This window comes from Neodiprion lecontei, chromosome 4 (assembly GCF_021901455.1).
Source record: "Neodiprion lecontei isolate iyNeoLeco1 chromosome 4, iyNeoLeco1.1, whole genome shotgun sequence".
In the NCBI taxonomy this organism is placed as follows: domain Eukaryota; kingdom Metazoa; phylum Arthropoda; class Insecta; order Hymenoptera; family Diprionidae; genus Neodiprion; species Neodiprion lecontei.
The window spans coordinates 14,183,344-14,200,706 of NC_060263.1; the positions used below are offsets into that span (position 1 = coordinate 14,183,344).

The 17,363-nt window shown below is 39.3% G+C and overlaps 2 protein-coding genes across 6 annotated transcripts in view; both read left to right on the top strand.

The window, feature by feature from the left end:
* The window catches only part of LOC107220042, a 28,093-nt gene extending 24,971 nt beyond the window's left edge, over positions 1 to 3,122 (top strand). For both annotated transcript variants that reach the window (XM_015658449.2, XM_046736669.1), the window contains exon 6: positions 52 to 3,122. In XM_015658449.2, coding sequence (XP_015513935.1) covers positions 52 to 386 — 335 coding nt within the window. In that variant the 3' untranslated portion in view covers positions 387 to 3,122. The remainder of the gene's footprint in view (positions 1 to 51) is intronic.
* Positions 3,123 to 5,553: 2,431 nt separating this feature from the next.
* LOC124293875 lies at positions 5,554 to 8,931 on the top strand. 4 transcript variants are annotated; one of them, XM_046736673.1, is made up of 6 exons: positions 5,554 to 5,912; positions 6,523 to 7,036; positions 7,127 to 7,428; positions 7,705 to 7,826; positions 7,943 to 8,114; positions 8,258 to 8,931. In XM_046736673.1, the coding sequence occupies exons 2-6, from the start codon at positions 6,583 to 6,585 to the stop codon at positions 8,408 to 8,410; spliced, it is 1,203 nt and encodes a 400-aa protein (XP_046592629.1). In that variant the 5' UTR covers positions 5,554 to 5,912; positions 6,523 to 6,582; the 3' UTR covers positions 8,411 to 8,931. The 4 variants fall into 4 exon arrangements, with proteins under 4 accessions (XP_046592629.1, XP_046592626.1, XP_046592627.1 ...); XM_046736670.1 differs by having other exon boundaries at positions 5,556 to 6,026; XM_046736671.1 differs by lacking the exon at positions 5,554 to 5,912 and adding an exon at positions 6,199 to 6,266.
* Positions 8,932 to 17,363: the final 8,432 nt, after the last annotated feature.

A 17,363-nucleotide genomic window follows, 5' to 3' on the forward strand; every position in this document is an offset into this window, starting at 1 on the left:
CCCAACTTACGACCCTCTAACATGCCTTCGGAAACTGCATTCTCTCAACAGACGAGGAGGAAGATCCGATCCCCGCGCAGACCGCCGGTGGAAAGATCCGCAACGGTGGATCTCACATTCATCTCTGGCAGTTCTTGAAGGAACTCCTGCAGAACCCGGGAGTACACGGATCCTGCATCCGGTGGCTGGACCGAAGCAAAGGGGTCTTCAAGATCGAGGATTCCGTGCGGGTCGCGAGACTCTGGGGTAAGCGGAAGAATCGTCCTGCTATGAACTACGACAAGCTCAGCCGTAGCATAAGGCAGTACTACAAGAAGGGAATCATGAAGAAAACGGAACGCAGTCAGAGACTCGTTTATCAATTTTGCCATCCCTACTGCCTCTAGGCGAACAAGATGCGTGAAAGAGGGAAAATCTTACGGATACTTTGGCCTAGTTGTGTTGAGTATGCGTAAGTCAAACCATTGCACTTCCGTCCTCACATTAATTCGTATACTGTATAATACATTTCTTAGACTTATTGCGTAGAATACAGGTACCGTATCAAGGTATACCGTGCCGAATCACCGATGAAATTTGTGCTCGACTTACGATCGGACGAATCTTCGTTGCGCGGTTATTTTAATTTTTATGCATATTCTTAACTTTATTATTATTATTAGTATTATTATTATTTTTGTTATTATCGTCATCATCGTCATTGGCAAAGAAGCTGATACGTGCAGAAACGTAGATGTATGTTCGAAATTCGACCGGAGTCGAGCAAAATTATAATCGGGTTGACTTCCAACTCTTTCCGATCACCTATGGATGAAGGTGGTAACGAGGGGTAAAGAGTTTAAAACCGGAAGTCCTTACATAATGATCCATCAAACGTTACGGTTATTGTTTGTCGGACAATAATTTGAAACGTGTCGAGGTGGGTGTGTTTATTGAATCAGTGTACGCCAATTACGGCGATTAATTAAGATATTACTGTTCTTTTTATCGCATATACTGTAGCTTCGTCTTCTATTTGTATTTCCTTGCACGTCAATATGACGGTATTTTTTTCTCATTCTCTTGCCTTCTTATTTGCATATGAATTGGGCGATTTCTAAGTAATCTCTTATATAAGTACAATAAGCATCGCCCGCGGGAGGTAACGTCCCGCGAATGTGATGTCTTACATATGTAGCAATATTCACTTTCTCTCTTCATTCTACGTGTTACTTTTTATTCTCTTCTTACTACGGTAGCTTCAAGTTCTTTTCTTAGAAAAAAGGGAGAGAAAAAAAAGAAAAAAATTAAACGTAAAAACGTACGTACGTATACTTAAGCCTCCTCTTGTATTTGCTTGCTGGTCTCAATCGTTGGTTGTTATGTCACTATAGGCTAGTCTTAGCGCGTGGAACTGTTCGCTGCTGCTTGACTGGTCTCGCTGTCCTCCTCAAAAAAGTTTTAAAAAAAGTTGAAAAAGCTCATGCAATAAAAAGTAAAAAATACAAGCAGACAATTCTAGACGCGGCACGTTGTTGCCGGTACGTGTCCTCCTTGGAACACTAGTCGAGCCTCAAAACTGACTTACGTGTGGCCCGTTTAAATCGGTGAACCGTGACAAATTGTTCACGCGTTTCCCGGTAAAAGCAAAAATTTCGTTGCGTAATCGATTATACTTGGTTATAAAGTAGTCATGAAATACGGTTCTAAAGAAATAAAATAAATATCGAAATCAATGTTACATCCGTGATTAACGGTGTCCACAGTCCGATGTTTGCATTTTTTGACATCTTTCACTTCAAAATTGTTGGAAACGTTGAAATGATGTAGAAGGGGTTGAACAGCAGGTGACATAATACAGCTATGAATACGATTCAGACTGGTGATTTTGGTCCCATATATCTATGATATATTCAACATTGTATGTTCCATGAACGATTAGGATTTAAGGATTTATAAATTAAGGATATAGGCTCACGTGGGCTGACATTGAAAGTTAGATTATATTAATGTAAAAATAAGATGCGCGCGCATCTGAGTTTAAATTTATACATGCAAGTATATATATATTTATACACACACACACACACACACATATATATATACATATATATATATATATATATATATATATATAATTATATAATATAACAATTTTCTATCGGAGAATATCTATTCTGCCAGTAATTATAAATATATCTTTATTAATAGTTATGGACGTATTGATCGTACCTTTGAAAAAACACAGTTTTTTTTTTTTTCAATATACTTAATGTTACGGATCCCTTTTTTGGTTTTACCGTGGCGTAACGCGGTAATAACAAAGTTCTAGAGATATAGAGGTATATCATTTCGATACACCTCTCCAGTTTCGTTCAATCATTTTATATAGCTGTAAATGTAAGTGTTATACATGATGTATACACTGGCAAAATTATATTTATTATCCTGCTTTTTACATGTACATAGCTCCTTGTTACGCTTTATCAATCTTTACTACCGCAATTATATGATCTTTACTCAATTTATATCTATACAATAATCATGATTGCGTATTTAGTTACACATTTGTGACCAACTTGTGTACTTTAAGAGATACTATAAATTTTATCGATAACTTTTTTATCGACAAGTTATTTAATCAAGTATAGGTTTATAATGTGTTGTCTATGGGTATGCCATGAAACATGCCGAATAGATGTTACTATGTTAAAGTGGAAATAAATTTTCACGTTATTAATGCAATATCCGATTGTTAACATCCTATCAGAACAACCCAAATATCGATTAAAGAAACAAGCTTTTCTTTACGCGATATTTAACGACTGACAATGAGTTTCTTGGCATAATGTTGCGAATGTATATGTATATATACATGTCTTTTTATAATTACTACAGTTGTACCCACTGCAAGCTGTTAAATCTTTGCGACGGTTAAATACTATCTATATACGTACTCACAAATAATTAAATTCTTAATTATTCATACATATATGAAAATATATATATTTATAGACACCTATGTATTTTATAAAATGTATTCGATTGAGATTATTATTTTTACTAATATACACATTAATCTTGAATATTGTTAAATATTTATAATGAATACTAACTCAAGGAAAATAAACCAGCGAAATATGGTTCTGTAGTTTTTTTTTTGTTGGAGTCCACTAATATCCTATAGTAAAAAACTTGGGTCTCATACCAGACCCGTAAATTATTTGTTTATAGTCCATGTGTGCAGATACAAAATTGATTCGAAAATATTACAAAAGTATGACGTTTAATAGATATTGAAATAGGGAGTGAAAGTCTGAATAGCTGGAACTGTTTCAAGTGAAAGTAAGGATGAATCATAATCGTTCCATAGGATATAACGACGTAGATACGCACGCACACGATGGAGCGTGTCCTCGAATGCGTGAATCACCGCCGTCGTCTCACGTATACGCGTCTTTTTAGCCTTGACGTAAAACATTCTTCTTCCTCTTGCTCTCGTTGCAAAATCAAACCTTGCCTCATCAAATTCTTGCTAATTGTCACACCAGTTGCCATTAAAAATTTTTAATCAATTATTATGGGTAGGCATATATGCTGTAATTAAATGAGAAACAAACTGCGTCGGTGAAAAAAGCTCCAAGGCGCTGTTCGTATTCTGAGGAATTCAACAGAATATAGTTACACAGACTGCGAGGAGAATGAGATATTAATCGCGATGAAAAAGAAAAAGGTTGAAAAAATGAAACGAATAAAAGAATCGAGTTTATAGCCATAACTCTGCAGTGCGATTTGTGGGCGGTTTCGGTACGTAGATACCATCCCGGGATTTACGAGAATTTAATCGGACAATTAATCTAATAGCTTGTTGCAACAACACCTCTCGACCGCGCAACGATGATCGAAGCGAAATAATCCCAGGAACAAGACTTGAACCGGTATTACAAATACATACAATATATCCTGGGCTTGCACGCGAAGACCCGCCATCAACAGCGAGCACAACACAGAATAAAGATGCAAAGGAGATGCCGTCGACGGAGAGATAAGAGTCGTGAAATGCGCGAAAGGAGACAATTATGATTGTCTTCGTTTCTCAAAGAATATTCATAATTATACCGTGTAGGTACATTCATTTGCTTAATTCGAATGCGCGAAACTAGTTAGACGTGTATGAGATTTGATCAACGAGTAAAATTCCCGTCCATTCGACTTTGCTAATGGATTCCCAGTCCCAGTTTCCAGGTGACGTTTGCACCATAGAGACATATGATATACAGTAAACGTCCCGTGAGCGTGATAATAATTCTCCCGTCGTCCTCTCTGTCGCTTTTTCCATGGAGTACGGGCGACGAGCTCTCTTCATAGAAGTAGCTAGGCAGGCGGACGCAGCTACCCCTCTCGTGGCCCCCACTCCATGGGAAGAGCGACAGAGAGGACGGGTGAGTTATTAATTATCATCTGTCCTTCAGAGAACTGCTTCAAAGCCGTTCACGGGACGCTTACTCTATTTTATATATTTCTATGGTTTGCACCCGGGTCATACCTACCGGCAGGCGGATCGCGAGTGCCGAAGGCACCTACGTGTGGAGTTACACCCCCGCGATACCGACATCCATTCCACCAAGGACGACAACATTCTCCACGAAACTAATTGCCAGCTATAGTTATATCAGTATACCTACGCACAAGGCGTGCATACGTACACGTATCTTTCTATAATCGGCGCTGTATGCAGGATCGACATTACAGCCCTCCTGCACTCTCTGCAAAGCCGACACAGGCACAATACCTCCGCCATTTATCTACATTCTGCGGCGAATGCCTCCTAGTGTGCGTCGATCTACACGTGGAGTATAGGCATGCATACCATACGTGTGTGCAACGTGCAACCGTATAGTCACCGTTCTGCAGCCATTACCTCACCACTACACATCTGCATCGTTATCTCTATCTACGACACGCTAAATTTATTACCGCGCGGCTTTTGCAATTTATACTTTCATTGCTCGCGAGACGCAGAGATTCGAGGTCTCAACTTGGCTTTATCGACACTTGGTTTTATACTGCCATACCTATACCTCCACAATCCACCCTTTGTACGTTGTACATATATACTTATATATATATTATACATATAGCTATCGGTTTGAAACCTGCCATTCGGAGCTTCTGACTGTTTAATTATGACTGTTATCCAACCTGGGAGCTAAAATAAGAAAGACAAATGTTCGTTAGATAAAATAAATAAGTGAACTCACAGTAATTGCATTGCAGGTGGCTCGGAAGAATTTTAAAGTAACACCTTATTCACATGCCCAAAACAGTCGTGAGGGTCTCAAAAGATTATGGCAAAGTGGAATTGAAAAAAAAAAAATAATGGATCGCCATGAGGGAGTAAAGATACAGATACATTTATTTCAAAAAGTTGTCTCGTTTGGGAAAAAGGAAACAAGCAAACTGCTGCTAGGAAATCTACATCCCAATAAACATTGACATCGGTGGTCCCAGCCACTCTGTATAAGTACCACCATTGCAAGGCAAGAAATCCTAACTGCACCGATAGGCAGCAGAATATAAATCCAAATCAGCACCGAAACACCACGTTCGACGTAAAGTCCTTTTGTAATATCTGGATGCAACGAGGAGACTCCCAGTGCTACAAGCAGCGGAATAGTAACGCAAAATCGTATCACAATTTGGTCAGAAATGACAATTCAATCATTTCGACTCGAAGGTTATCGACTGACACTGCGCCAAAACTTATGTGCCTACATGTTTCAATCTCCGGCACAGTTCTAAACCGTTTGTAAGACTTGAACCCAGCTTATCGAGCGTTGTTAAGCATGGTGAAATCCACAACATAGCCAGCGCCTCGTTGCTAACGACACCGTCAAATGTCGATCGGGATGTGAGACAGCTAGATAGTGAAGGTGCTCGTATTTTACATTACAAATTTTGTGAATTTTCTAACCATTGAACCTCGCTATTCTTATCTTTCATCTGAGAATAAACACTGGACCAAATAGTGATTACTCTGTATTCAGGTAACGTATGTAATAGCTTTTTCTTTCGCTGGTATCCAGTAGCCATGATTCCTTAATGACGCAAGACAACGTCGCGTATACAGAGCAAATTGCTAACGACTGCATGGTCCGTCGTCTAATGCGCACGCGCTACAATACGAGAGCGGCTATTTTCAGTACGACTAGCCGTCATAAATTTATTTTATACAACAACTGTTGTCGTTAAATACAACTGCCAGCGACAACTGTCAACATTTTCAGGTTAGGTTCATGATGGTTGGTCACTCTGGGAAACTAACTCGAATTTTTATCAGACGACGGATCATGCAGTTGTTAGCGTTTCACGCTGTATATGAGTAATCTAGTTAGGCAGTGAATGAAACATGTTGCGCTGGGAAATCGATAGAGATCTTAACTCGTGACTCTCCGTGGCTGCTGCAACACTTTTAACGTCTAGGAGGTGATCGCTTCGTGTTAATTCCTTAGGCATGTCGCTGATTGAGTATTTCTATTCCAGATCCCTCATGGGTATCAAGGACTGGCGACTTTCACGAGATAGAAATTATGAAGCGAGAAAATGTCTATAAGAGAGCAACGATACAGTTCCGAAATCAGGTATGAAACCGGTGACGACAGATCAACAAACTTCGATGAGTCGGATTCCGACATCAAGTGTACCAGCACCCCAGTGAAAAAAATTGATCTAGTACATCTTCGTCAAAATATATCGGCCCCTCTGAATTGTGACTCGGAAGAATCGACGGATGTCAAGACCTCCGTAACGAGACCTTTACCCAAACGGAGAAGCGCCCAAGTTTTGAAGAAGCAAGGAGTTCCCAGAACTCGTAGAACTGGGATCGAGAAACAGACGGGGAAAAGACAAATACGGTCGAAGAGGCGAAGACCAGAAGAAAGCAGAAACGATGATCGCGGGAAAGTCGACGAGAAAACGACGACAAGGAGACCTCGTGCCACAGACGGAAATGCGGATTCAGAAAGCCGTAGGAGGGCGGAAAATCTACAGAGACAAAGTGAGTACTCTGATGACACATTTTTTCAGTAAACCCAACAACGGCGATTCTCGGGTACAGATTCGTTCTCTTTACATTGAAACATTCCAGAAAAAGCAGCTGATGAACTACCGATTGCGGAACTATTGCGAAATGCGCAGGAAAATCAAAAAAACAAAACAAGGTATGAGGAGCCATCGCCCATGCTGGAGTTGACAACTGACACGATTTACGTTCAGGGGAGAAACGGGTTCAGTGCAGTGAAAATTAGGAAAAGCAACAAGGTCGAAAACGCCACTGAAAGGTTTTTGAGGCCTATACACGTCGCAATCAAAATGCACAATCTATCCAAATGTGTGATGATCTGGTGCCAGGGCCTTCTCGGCGGTATCGCCTTGACTCAGATCCTCTTGGTGAGTACGGAAGTTGATCAAAGTTTATTTACCGTTAGGGGGTCGTTCGTACTACACGTGATGCTGTTGGGGGGGGGGGGGGGGGCGGATGATCTGTGCTATCGTCACGATTGCTGACGAGGGTAAGGAATATTCCGTAAATGAGCGTCACGGGGGGGGGGGAGGGGTTAAAATTCCGAAAATGAGCGTCACGTGTTTTATGAACGGCCCCGAGGTATGAACTTTTTCAGATATGAAGAAAAGGAATTAACTTTAAGGCTGATCTGATAATTCTAGGTAGCAAAAATGGAGGCTGATCCCAGTCTACTCGCGCTAATAAATGCCACTAACTACCCCCAGATAATATCAGGGATATTTTTATTTCTCGTCACAATAAGTCTTCTCTCTGCGATGGACAGGTACGAAAGTGTATAACAATATTCATTACGTATATTCGCTGTATAAATTGGCTTATGCTCCACGTCGATCTTCATTTCTGCAGCGTGCATGATGTTGTAATACTTGTGAATTTTAGAATTGATTTTGGACATTTCGACCTGGACCAATTTTGCATGATTTCTTACCGCCGTTGCTTGGCAATAGTTATACTTCTGCTGTACCTTGTAGCGATCTGTATTCACTTGACGGAGACAGACCAATATAAAAATTCAACAACTCTTGATCAAGGAACACGGCAAATTGACACGGTGAGCCTTAGCGTAGTTTACAAAGTTCACATCGAGTTATAAATATTTCGTGTTACCACGAGCATAACTGAAATTCTTTAAAAGATTTAGCGATCTTTTTGCATGTCACTTGACGAAAATTTTCCGGTCTATTTTCACCTCAGATCCGAACCGTCGATGATGAATACACCGTCCAAAGTAATATGTACACTTGGAAATACGCACTTTGCATCGTGGCCTGGGTCTGCATTGCATTTGGGCCGACTGACGACATGACCACAACGCATTTGGAAGCTCTACTGGAATATGCCAAGTAACATGCAGATCGAAGCTTCCCAAGGTTGAACAAGCAATTGAGCTGAAACATTCGACTATCAGCTATAGCACAATAGTTTCTAGTTTACACATAAATATAAATAAATGTTGCGATGCTATGGTCAACACTAGATTCTGCATTGACGTCAGATGAGGCGGTAACCCAATGCAGAGTAGAGCAACAATACAAAAGAGCTAATACCAATTATTAGAGTTTCTCATGGCGAACAGTAAGTTGAGGCAGTCCATGACTGTGCTCAGCTCAAGACAGTTATACCGATTTCATGATGAGTTACTTGTGCACACCCAAAAAATTGAATGTAACGTGATAACGGTTTACTAAAAAATGAACGCAGCAGCCGTATACACTGTATAACATTTTTCGATGCGTACTTATATAGACTACAATTTGGTGTCAATTTAAGACTATCTTCGGTAAATTTTCAAATTGACCCCAAAAATCGGTCGATAAACGTTCACACCAGCCAATTTGAACAATAAAATTTGTACAGTGCTCGTCATATATTACTGTATCCTACTGAATATAATGACTAGTCGAAAGTTCTCACAATTTCACAGTCAACATTTGTAATGTAAAAGCAGGTGAGTTACTAAGCGAGTGCAATCTCTAGCCGTGTGAAATCAAATGCAGTAAAAGTGTACAACCCATCACCATATCTCTAATTGAAGGACATCAACTATTGATGAAACACGAAAATTAGTTTTTGCACAAGCTTTGGTATAAGCTAATAGAGGAATTACAATGTTATGTGTATATATATATTTAAGTTATAAGCGTGACTCTTATAACTTAAAAGGGTTGCGGAAATAATAATTCCTGAGTCTCAACGACTTGGGTTGATGTAGAAACGATACTAAAACATTATATTAACACCAATCACAAATAATTACATAAATAATAACAAAAATAATTATAACACTTATAGTCACCTAAATCAACAACAATGTCGGTTTTGACGATCGGGATTGTAGGCTTAGTTGACAATGATGAAAAGAATAATTTACAATATAATTTACAATATATTTTACAGAGCATTCACTATGACGCTAGTGGATGTCTCGAGCGCCTGTCAATCACTCCCCTCTCTCCCGAGGCGATGATTCCGCGATGGTCACTCTTGGTTATCCTTTCCGTAACCCGTTCAGCGTGTTTGTTGTTTTTCATAGATAAGTTTGGGTAAACAGGCCACAAACTTACATCCCCCCTTCCTGGAGAGGATTGGTTAGGATCTGGGACGGGTTGTGAATATGGGACCATTTTGCTTTTGTGAAAAATATTTACATCTTTTTTTCTTGTACTGATATCAATTTCATAAATGGATTTAGATATTTTTTTTGTAATTTTGAATGGTCCAGTTCGGACGGGATCTAATTTTTTTCTATTTAATTTATTCCCATTTTGTATATACACTAAGTCATTTTCGTTATATTCTATTGCATTTGTGTGAGTGTCGTAGTATAATTTATTCCTGTTATGCGATTTTATGGAATTTTCTAATGCTTTTGCTCTATTGACATCTAAATTTTCTTTTGTGTTTTCATTTAATTCCTTTGGAATTATTGACCTGTCCATTCCCGAGAGCAAATAGTTTGGTGAAAAACCTGTAGAGCTATGTACTGTATTATTATATTCACTTATGCATTGTTCGGCATTGTCCATGATTTATTTTGGTTTTCGTAAAGTTTACAGCGAATTCTGTTTACTAATGTTTGATTTGTACGCTCGTTTTGTCCATTGGAAAACGGACAATCTACCGCTGTGAAAATCAGTGTTATATTTTTTTCTTTCAAATATTTCTTGAATTCTTTGGAATAATTTGGAACAGGCCACAAACTTACATATATATATATATATGTATATGTAGCACAAGATTCATCTACACCACGTAAGCGTAACACTAGAAACACGTGAACCAGATTTGAGAATAGGAATTTGGAAATAGAGAGATAAATAAATAAGTAAACCCTGTGTATTTTTATCGCGGGACTTTAAGCGAATTCTCCAGCTAGATTCAATTGATTCGTTGGAGGAAAGTCAAACTAAAATAGACGTTGGGGTGCCGGCTATAATAGTAATAGATATATTCAGAAACTATCGGTATTCGAATTATGACTCTACAAACGTTATTCAAAGTAAACAAGTAAAGTAAATACACTAGCACTAATATGACTAAAATTTATAAAATTAATCGCATTTACTAATAAATATTATCATTTATGGGTCATAGGGGTCATCTGAATCATATAAAAATGGTGACCTAAGTTTCATACACAAGCGGGAACATACATACACATTACTGTTCCTTACATACACACAGTCATACGTAGTTCAACATCGCAATATATAAAGTGATCTTGAACACAATTCAAGCGTATTTCTAGCGAAAAGCAATTGCATGTAGTCTGAAGACGCTGAAAGCAACGAATCAAATATTACAGACGCGAAACAGTAGAAATGTCGTATAGTTTCAGAGTTGTGAATTCCACGAGGTTCTATGTATATATAATATGATGTTTATTTGCTCCCTTATCAGGGGTACATCTGCGGACTCCCGTTCCGCTTACACATCCTCTCTTAACCTCTACTTCACTTATATTCTATACTTATAAACTATGTAACAATTTTGTTTTACACATTTGTTTTTTTTTCCTTCTTTTGCCTCCCCTCTCTCTTCTCTTCTCCCTCTTCTTTCTCTCACACTCAGGCTCTCACACACTACCCACTATCTCCTCACTCACTCTTGCATCCTTCATCTTTCATCCCAGGACCTCCGTTTCCGCTACACTTTTCTATTTTCCCTATTACTCTGCTTTTTCTTCCACCCCTCCTCTTATCTTCTCTATTATTTTCAACCATCTTTCTCTTTGTCCCTCCTCCCCCAAAACATCCCCCCTCATCTCTTGCCAGCCTGTCTCTATCCCTAGCCCCGAGCATCCTTCCCACACATGTTCCCATTTCTCCTGCTCCATCCCACATATACCGCACACCTTATTTTCTCTCTTCTCCCAATACCTATATCCCTTCAGCTCATCTCCTAGTCTATATTTTGCTATCCTTCTCCACCTTTCCTCACTCCACCCTTTTTTAAGGTATCCTGGCACTCCCTTTCCCTTAACAAACTTATATTCCTTGTTACTTCTCGACCCTACAATTCTTTCCCATCTCTCTTCCTTCTGCCTCCTTCTTTCTACTTTTACTAAATCCTCGCCTCTCATTGCACCCATCTCCGATCTTCTCTCCACCTCCACCATTTCCCATCCTCTATCTTCGAAGAAGTCTCTTCTCTCCGCTTCCCACCCCATTAATCCTCTCCCCACTCTCACCCTTTTCCTCATTTCCATTCTACATCTCCATGCTAACTCCCCGCCTTTTCCTTCCTCTAACCTCTGTTCATAACCCCATGCTCTCATTCCTGCTCTTCCTTCCAACATATCCCTTTGTAATTCCTCCCTTACCATGTACCCTGCCACCCTCCTGGACACTCCAAGAACCCATCTTAAATATCTTTCCTGCATATCCTCTACTTCTTTTCTTCTTTTTCACCCCCAAATTTCAACTCCATAACTAATCACAGACCATACCAACTTATCAAACAACCATATTCTTCCACCCCCGTTCCTTTGCGAATTTTCTTTTTCCTATTCCCCATACCTGCCCCATTACTTTTGCTCCTTTCCTAACCCTTTCCTTAACATGCTCACCTTGTTCCCCATTTGCTTTCATCACATACCCTAGGTAGTTATACTTACCCACCTCTTCTATTTCCCTACGCTGCCGATTCCAAAACACTTTCCTTTTCCTCCCTCCCCCCTTCCTGCACCTCATTATTTTCGTTTTCCCCGTATTAACCTCCGACCCTTTCCTACTAACATACCTTTCCAATGTCCTAATCATACCTTTCATATCATCCTCATCCTTTGCCAGCAACGCCACGTCATCCGCGTACGCCAATGCATATACCTTCTTCCCCCCCGATAAATCTATTCCACCCCACCTTCCTTTCTCTAGTTCGTCCTCCATATCCGCTGAAAACAGCACGAATAACAATTGACTCAGTGGGTAGCCCTGCCTTACTCCCTTTTCCGTCCAAAATTTTTCCCCTACCTGTTTCCCCACTCTTACCCTTCCCCACGTTTCTTTTAGCACCTCCTCACATCTTCTTACCAATCCTTCCCTCACCCCTCTCTTCCTCATGTCTTCCACTAACTTCCCGCGGTCGACCGAGTCAAAAGCCGCCTTGAAATCCACGTACATTATTATTAATTTCCCTTTATTTTTAGCTATTTCCCTACTTATCAAATAATTTATCACGTATATGTTATTTATCGTTCCCCTTCCTGCTCTGAATCCCGCCTGACTTTCCGGCAAAAACTTTTTGCTCTCCACCTCTTCCTTTAACCTTTTTTCCAATATTCCCACATATATTTTATACGCCGTCGGTATTAATGTAACTCCTCTACATTCTTCTACACTTTTCCCTTCCCTCTTTTTTACTATTGGTACAACCACCCCTTCTTTCCAGTCCTCTGGCCACCCTTCTCCTCTCCATACCCTCTGTCACACTCCCCACAACTCCCTTGTAATTTCTGCACCCCCATAGTTCCAAGCTTCATTAGGAATCCCACCTCGAGGTTCTATGTATCTTCTCCGTATGCCTGAGCGTCGAATTGATAATGAACAGATCCTGCTAATCTATTCTAACAATAAGACGAAAAGTTAAAGGACTCTATGTATTGCAAAAAAGAAGATTAACTCCTTGGTATTTTTTCATGGTATTTCTCACGGATTATGAAAAACGCTGGTATGAATTTATCGAGACGCTATTCCGACGTAATTTCACATGAGGGAACGATCGCGCTTAATCGCGTCTAAAGTTTCTGGGATCAAATCAGAAGCTGCAAAAGAAAAAGTGACAATTTATCATTACTAGCAGGATTACAGTATCAAGCTAAAGCTTGTCTGACTAATTCAGTCTTCTTGAGGACGCGTATAGAAAGAAGCATCCAGCCTGTTGTTGAATTGATTGATTGTGCATGCATCAATGACTGCATTTGGAAGTGAATCTCACACTGCCACCACTCTGTTACTAATAAAGTTTTCCTGTGAGTTTCTATTGAATGGACTGCGATCGAGCTTTAGATGGCCCCATTACTGCGTATTCCTTGATAGCCTGAAGAACTCCTCCCCATTCATATCACACGGTCCGGTTAGTTAATTTCTCTCTTCAGTCTTAATGTTACTGATAGTAGATTCAATTTTTACAACCTTTCATTATAATCCAGGTGTCTCAGATCTATTAGTAGTTCCGTTGCTATTCTCTGGGCTTTTTCTAGAAGTTCGATATCCCCGCAAAGTAGAGTGTCGATATTATATTTGCGGAATCCAGTGATGGCCGGACGTAGGTCTTGTAAATTTTCATGAACAAATCCGATATAATGCATGTGAAGGCTTTCTTTATCCTGGAACTTACAATTAGTTGAACTTATTGGCCACGCTATTTATGTATTCTCACCATTTGAGATCACAGGTGATCGTTTTACCAAGGTCCTTTTGAGAGGTCCTTATTGCCATATGGTTGCATCCAAGAAAGTTTACAATATGTGGGTTATTTTAACCCAGATGCATCATAATTCACAACACACTTGTCTTCATTCGGCATAAGAGCAGCCACTTAGATGGCTGCTGATGCAGTTTGTATAGAATTTCCTGTAGATCTTGGGCTTCATCGGCATAGGCTTGGGACTCTTGGGTGAGTGGGTTTCCGTAGAACTGTCACGTCCCAGCCGGTAATCATGGCGGCGTCCTCTCCGCATTATAAATTACCGACGTGCAGTTTACCATAATAGCATCTAACACACTGTTAAGTTCTTAGATCTGTATCGACCCACACAGTTACCATCATAGTGTACAAGGAACACCCTTGTAATGATAATTTTCACGCATATACCATCAGTTATTAAGTAAAACCAAGCTCGTAGCTATGCAATGCTGAGCAGCATATACCATGAGTATCTCCAGATGCAGAACGATGTGTGCGCCTTATTCAAACAACCTTAGTTCTCTTATTTCTGGTTGAGCACCAAGGTTTCTCTCTGAGCACCATATCCCACCATGGCCATCCCAAACATCAAGGATTATTTATCGAATTTTGGTACCCTTAAAAACTAATGTTTGACGTTTGGGATGGCCATAGCAGGAAACGAGGCTGAACATGAGCGGTAACTCCATAGTTGCTTCAATAAGGCACAAGCTTGTTCTGCGTCTAGGGGTATGTATTTTCACATTTGAACGTCATATCTGCTAACTGAAACGTGAAAAATGTGAAAAAGAAAAACCATGACCAGTTCACAAACTCTCTATTCCTAGAAACGGGAATCTACAAGGCTCCCTTTCAGCACCAGCTGATCGGCCCTCCTAGGCAAATCGTCTTGTGCTGATTTACCTAAGAACCTAAATCACTAATAAAAAGTCCCTTCTCAAAATCCAGCTCCTACTTCTACCTTTCCAGAAATCTCGAAAAACAGAAAGCTGAACAAAATTAAATATCTATTTGTAGAAAACTAAATAAAACTTAGAATAAAATTATACTTCAACCACACCAAAACCAATTTCAAAATTTACGTACAGTACAAATCAACTAAAATCAAACAACTCTTAGTTTCAGAAACTCCGTACTCAAGTATTGTTACTACAACTGCAATTAAAGAATTTTCCGAGTTTTCAGATTTCGTTAAAACCTAACCTCCAAGAATTGTTCGAAATGACTTGTTCCTTATCAAAAAATGTGTATTTTAACCAAGTATATGTGGAAACTTTTAGTACTTTTCGTATCTAGAGTGTAAAACACGGTTCTACACCCCGAGTGTACAAAGGTTTTTAGCTAAACAAAAAAAATAAACTGATATCGGCCTCCCCTGAAGAACAATATTAGTTGATTGTTAGAAAGTATAAATGAACAATAACTCTCCTAACGATGGACTGAACCGATTATTCTAAGAATCAACCTAACCTCAACTATGAATGCGAGTGATAATGATTCCGGGAATTTGGGTCCTTTTTCATTTTACACATACCGGTGTGAAAAACGGGATTTTACACCCGCAAAACGGACCGTAAAATCCCATCAAGATCCGGAGCAGCGAATCGCCGCCAAGTACCCGCAGGCCGGCGAGCGCTAGCAGAGAATCTTTACCCTGACCAAATAAAGCCCGAAATCAGGATGTCATATCTCCGGAACGTGTAAATGATTTTCAACAAAACTCACAGGACCTAAAGAGCTTGTCCATCTGACCTTGCACTATAAATTTGATTGAAACCTGCCCACCAGTTTTAAAGTTATTAACAGTCAAAGTTGATGTAAAATGAAAAATATTCTTCTTCTTCTTCTTCTTCTCCGCCCCTAGGCTTGGGACCTCAATAAGTGACGAACGGCTACACGGATTGAGTTCAAATTTAAACGAGGATTCACTGCTATCGAAATCTCGCTCCCTATTAATTCAGAAGTAAATCCGAAAATGCAGTCCAACGAAAAAAATTGTTGAAAACTTGAGGCACGGAACGCTGCTTGGGAACTCATTATGTATCGAACCGCTATGCATATTGAACTTTGAATTTGAAAATATAGTGAAAGCCATTAAAATCTTGAAGCCTATTGATTTTGATGTGAATCAGAACACGGAATCAGACGTTATTAACATTCTTCAGAAGACTTATTAAGAGTGAACCATCGTGGCCGCCATCTTTGTAGTCGACGGCAGAGTTGACTGGTGATCGATGAAGGAACTTCCGTGGTCAGGAGCATACACATTAGGATGGTCCTTATTTGGAGTGTTTTCGAATTTTCCTGCGGACAAGGTAGAAAAAGTTTGCAAATAAATCAATAAAAAAGTACGCGAAACCGGGAGCGTGTAAGCCAACCCTAAGTACTCCCGCCAAGGCCATGAATTTTCCCGTGTAATTTCAATGGGAATTCGGACTAACTGCACTATTTTATTCGCCCACGCCTAAATCCTATTTTGAGAAATCTGAAACTTGGCATATGTTTTTCCTATATCCATAGATATTCTATAAAAACTTGGGCGATTTACAACGATGAAATTAACAAAGTACCAGCGCATCAAAGTTGTGTCTTAAAGTAAAAAATCACCATTTAACGAAATAAATGGATTAATAAATAATATTAAACAATTAGATATATTATTCCAGTTACGAAAATTTGCAAAAAATGTTTTCAAAAATAGTTCGACACAAATATCATATATCATTAGAGTGGTCTTCAGAAAGCTTATCTGGAAAAGATCTGAAGATTGGCTACAAAAAAAAAATTAGAAAATTCTCCGAATCTTGCAGATGAACAAAAACACTCGTGACGATGATCGATTGCGAACTTCAAGTAATGAATAATGAGGGCGAATTAGGAATAATTACTGATCGATTTGTGATTAAATTATAAATGATTCATCTTTTTTGTACCTTCAATATTTCAAGAATTTTTCTGCCATGGTTTGAATTGTTTCAGGAGTGTCAACGTACAAAGCCATGATTTTTTCCTCATTTCCCCGCTACAATGGAAATACTGTTCAAATAGCTGATGTAGTTCATTTTTCACATACATTTTTCATCATCAGTGATTATTAGCGGTTCCTGCCCAAATTAAAAACTCAAAATGAATTTATGCTCACAGGCACCCGTTTTAGTTGAACTAAGTAGAATGCTGAAATTTTGGACCAATTTTTTCTAATTTCTTTTCATCCGATCTAGGGGGTGCTGAGTCGGTTCAAATACAAAAATGACGTTTTTAAGGATCAGTCAAATAATTATACTAAACAATGCTACATGCATTGCTTCTTGTATTGTCAAACTGATGGCCCTCTCAAAATCAAGCGTGTAACCGACGCATCAATCAACCTTCAGCGTCAGAGGTTCTGTAAAAT

Bases quoted from the DNA above. Each gene is read 5' to 3' on its own strand.
- LOC124293875 (XM_046736673.1), top strand. From the start codon at position 6,583: ATGTCTATAAGAGAGCAACGATACAGTTCCGAAATCAGGTATGAAACC. The intron at 7,037-7,126 runs GTGAGTACTCTG...GAAACATTCCAG, and splicing joins GGAAAATCTACAGAGACAAA to AAAAAGCAGCTGATGAACTA. The intron at 8,115-8,257 runs GTGAGCCTTAGC...TTTTCACCTCAG, and splicing joins GAACACGGCAAATTGACACG to ATCCGAACCGTCGATGATGA.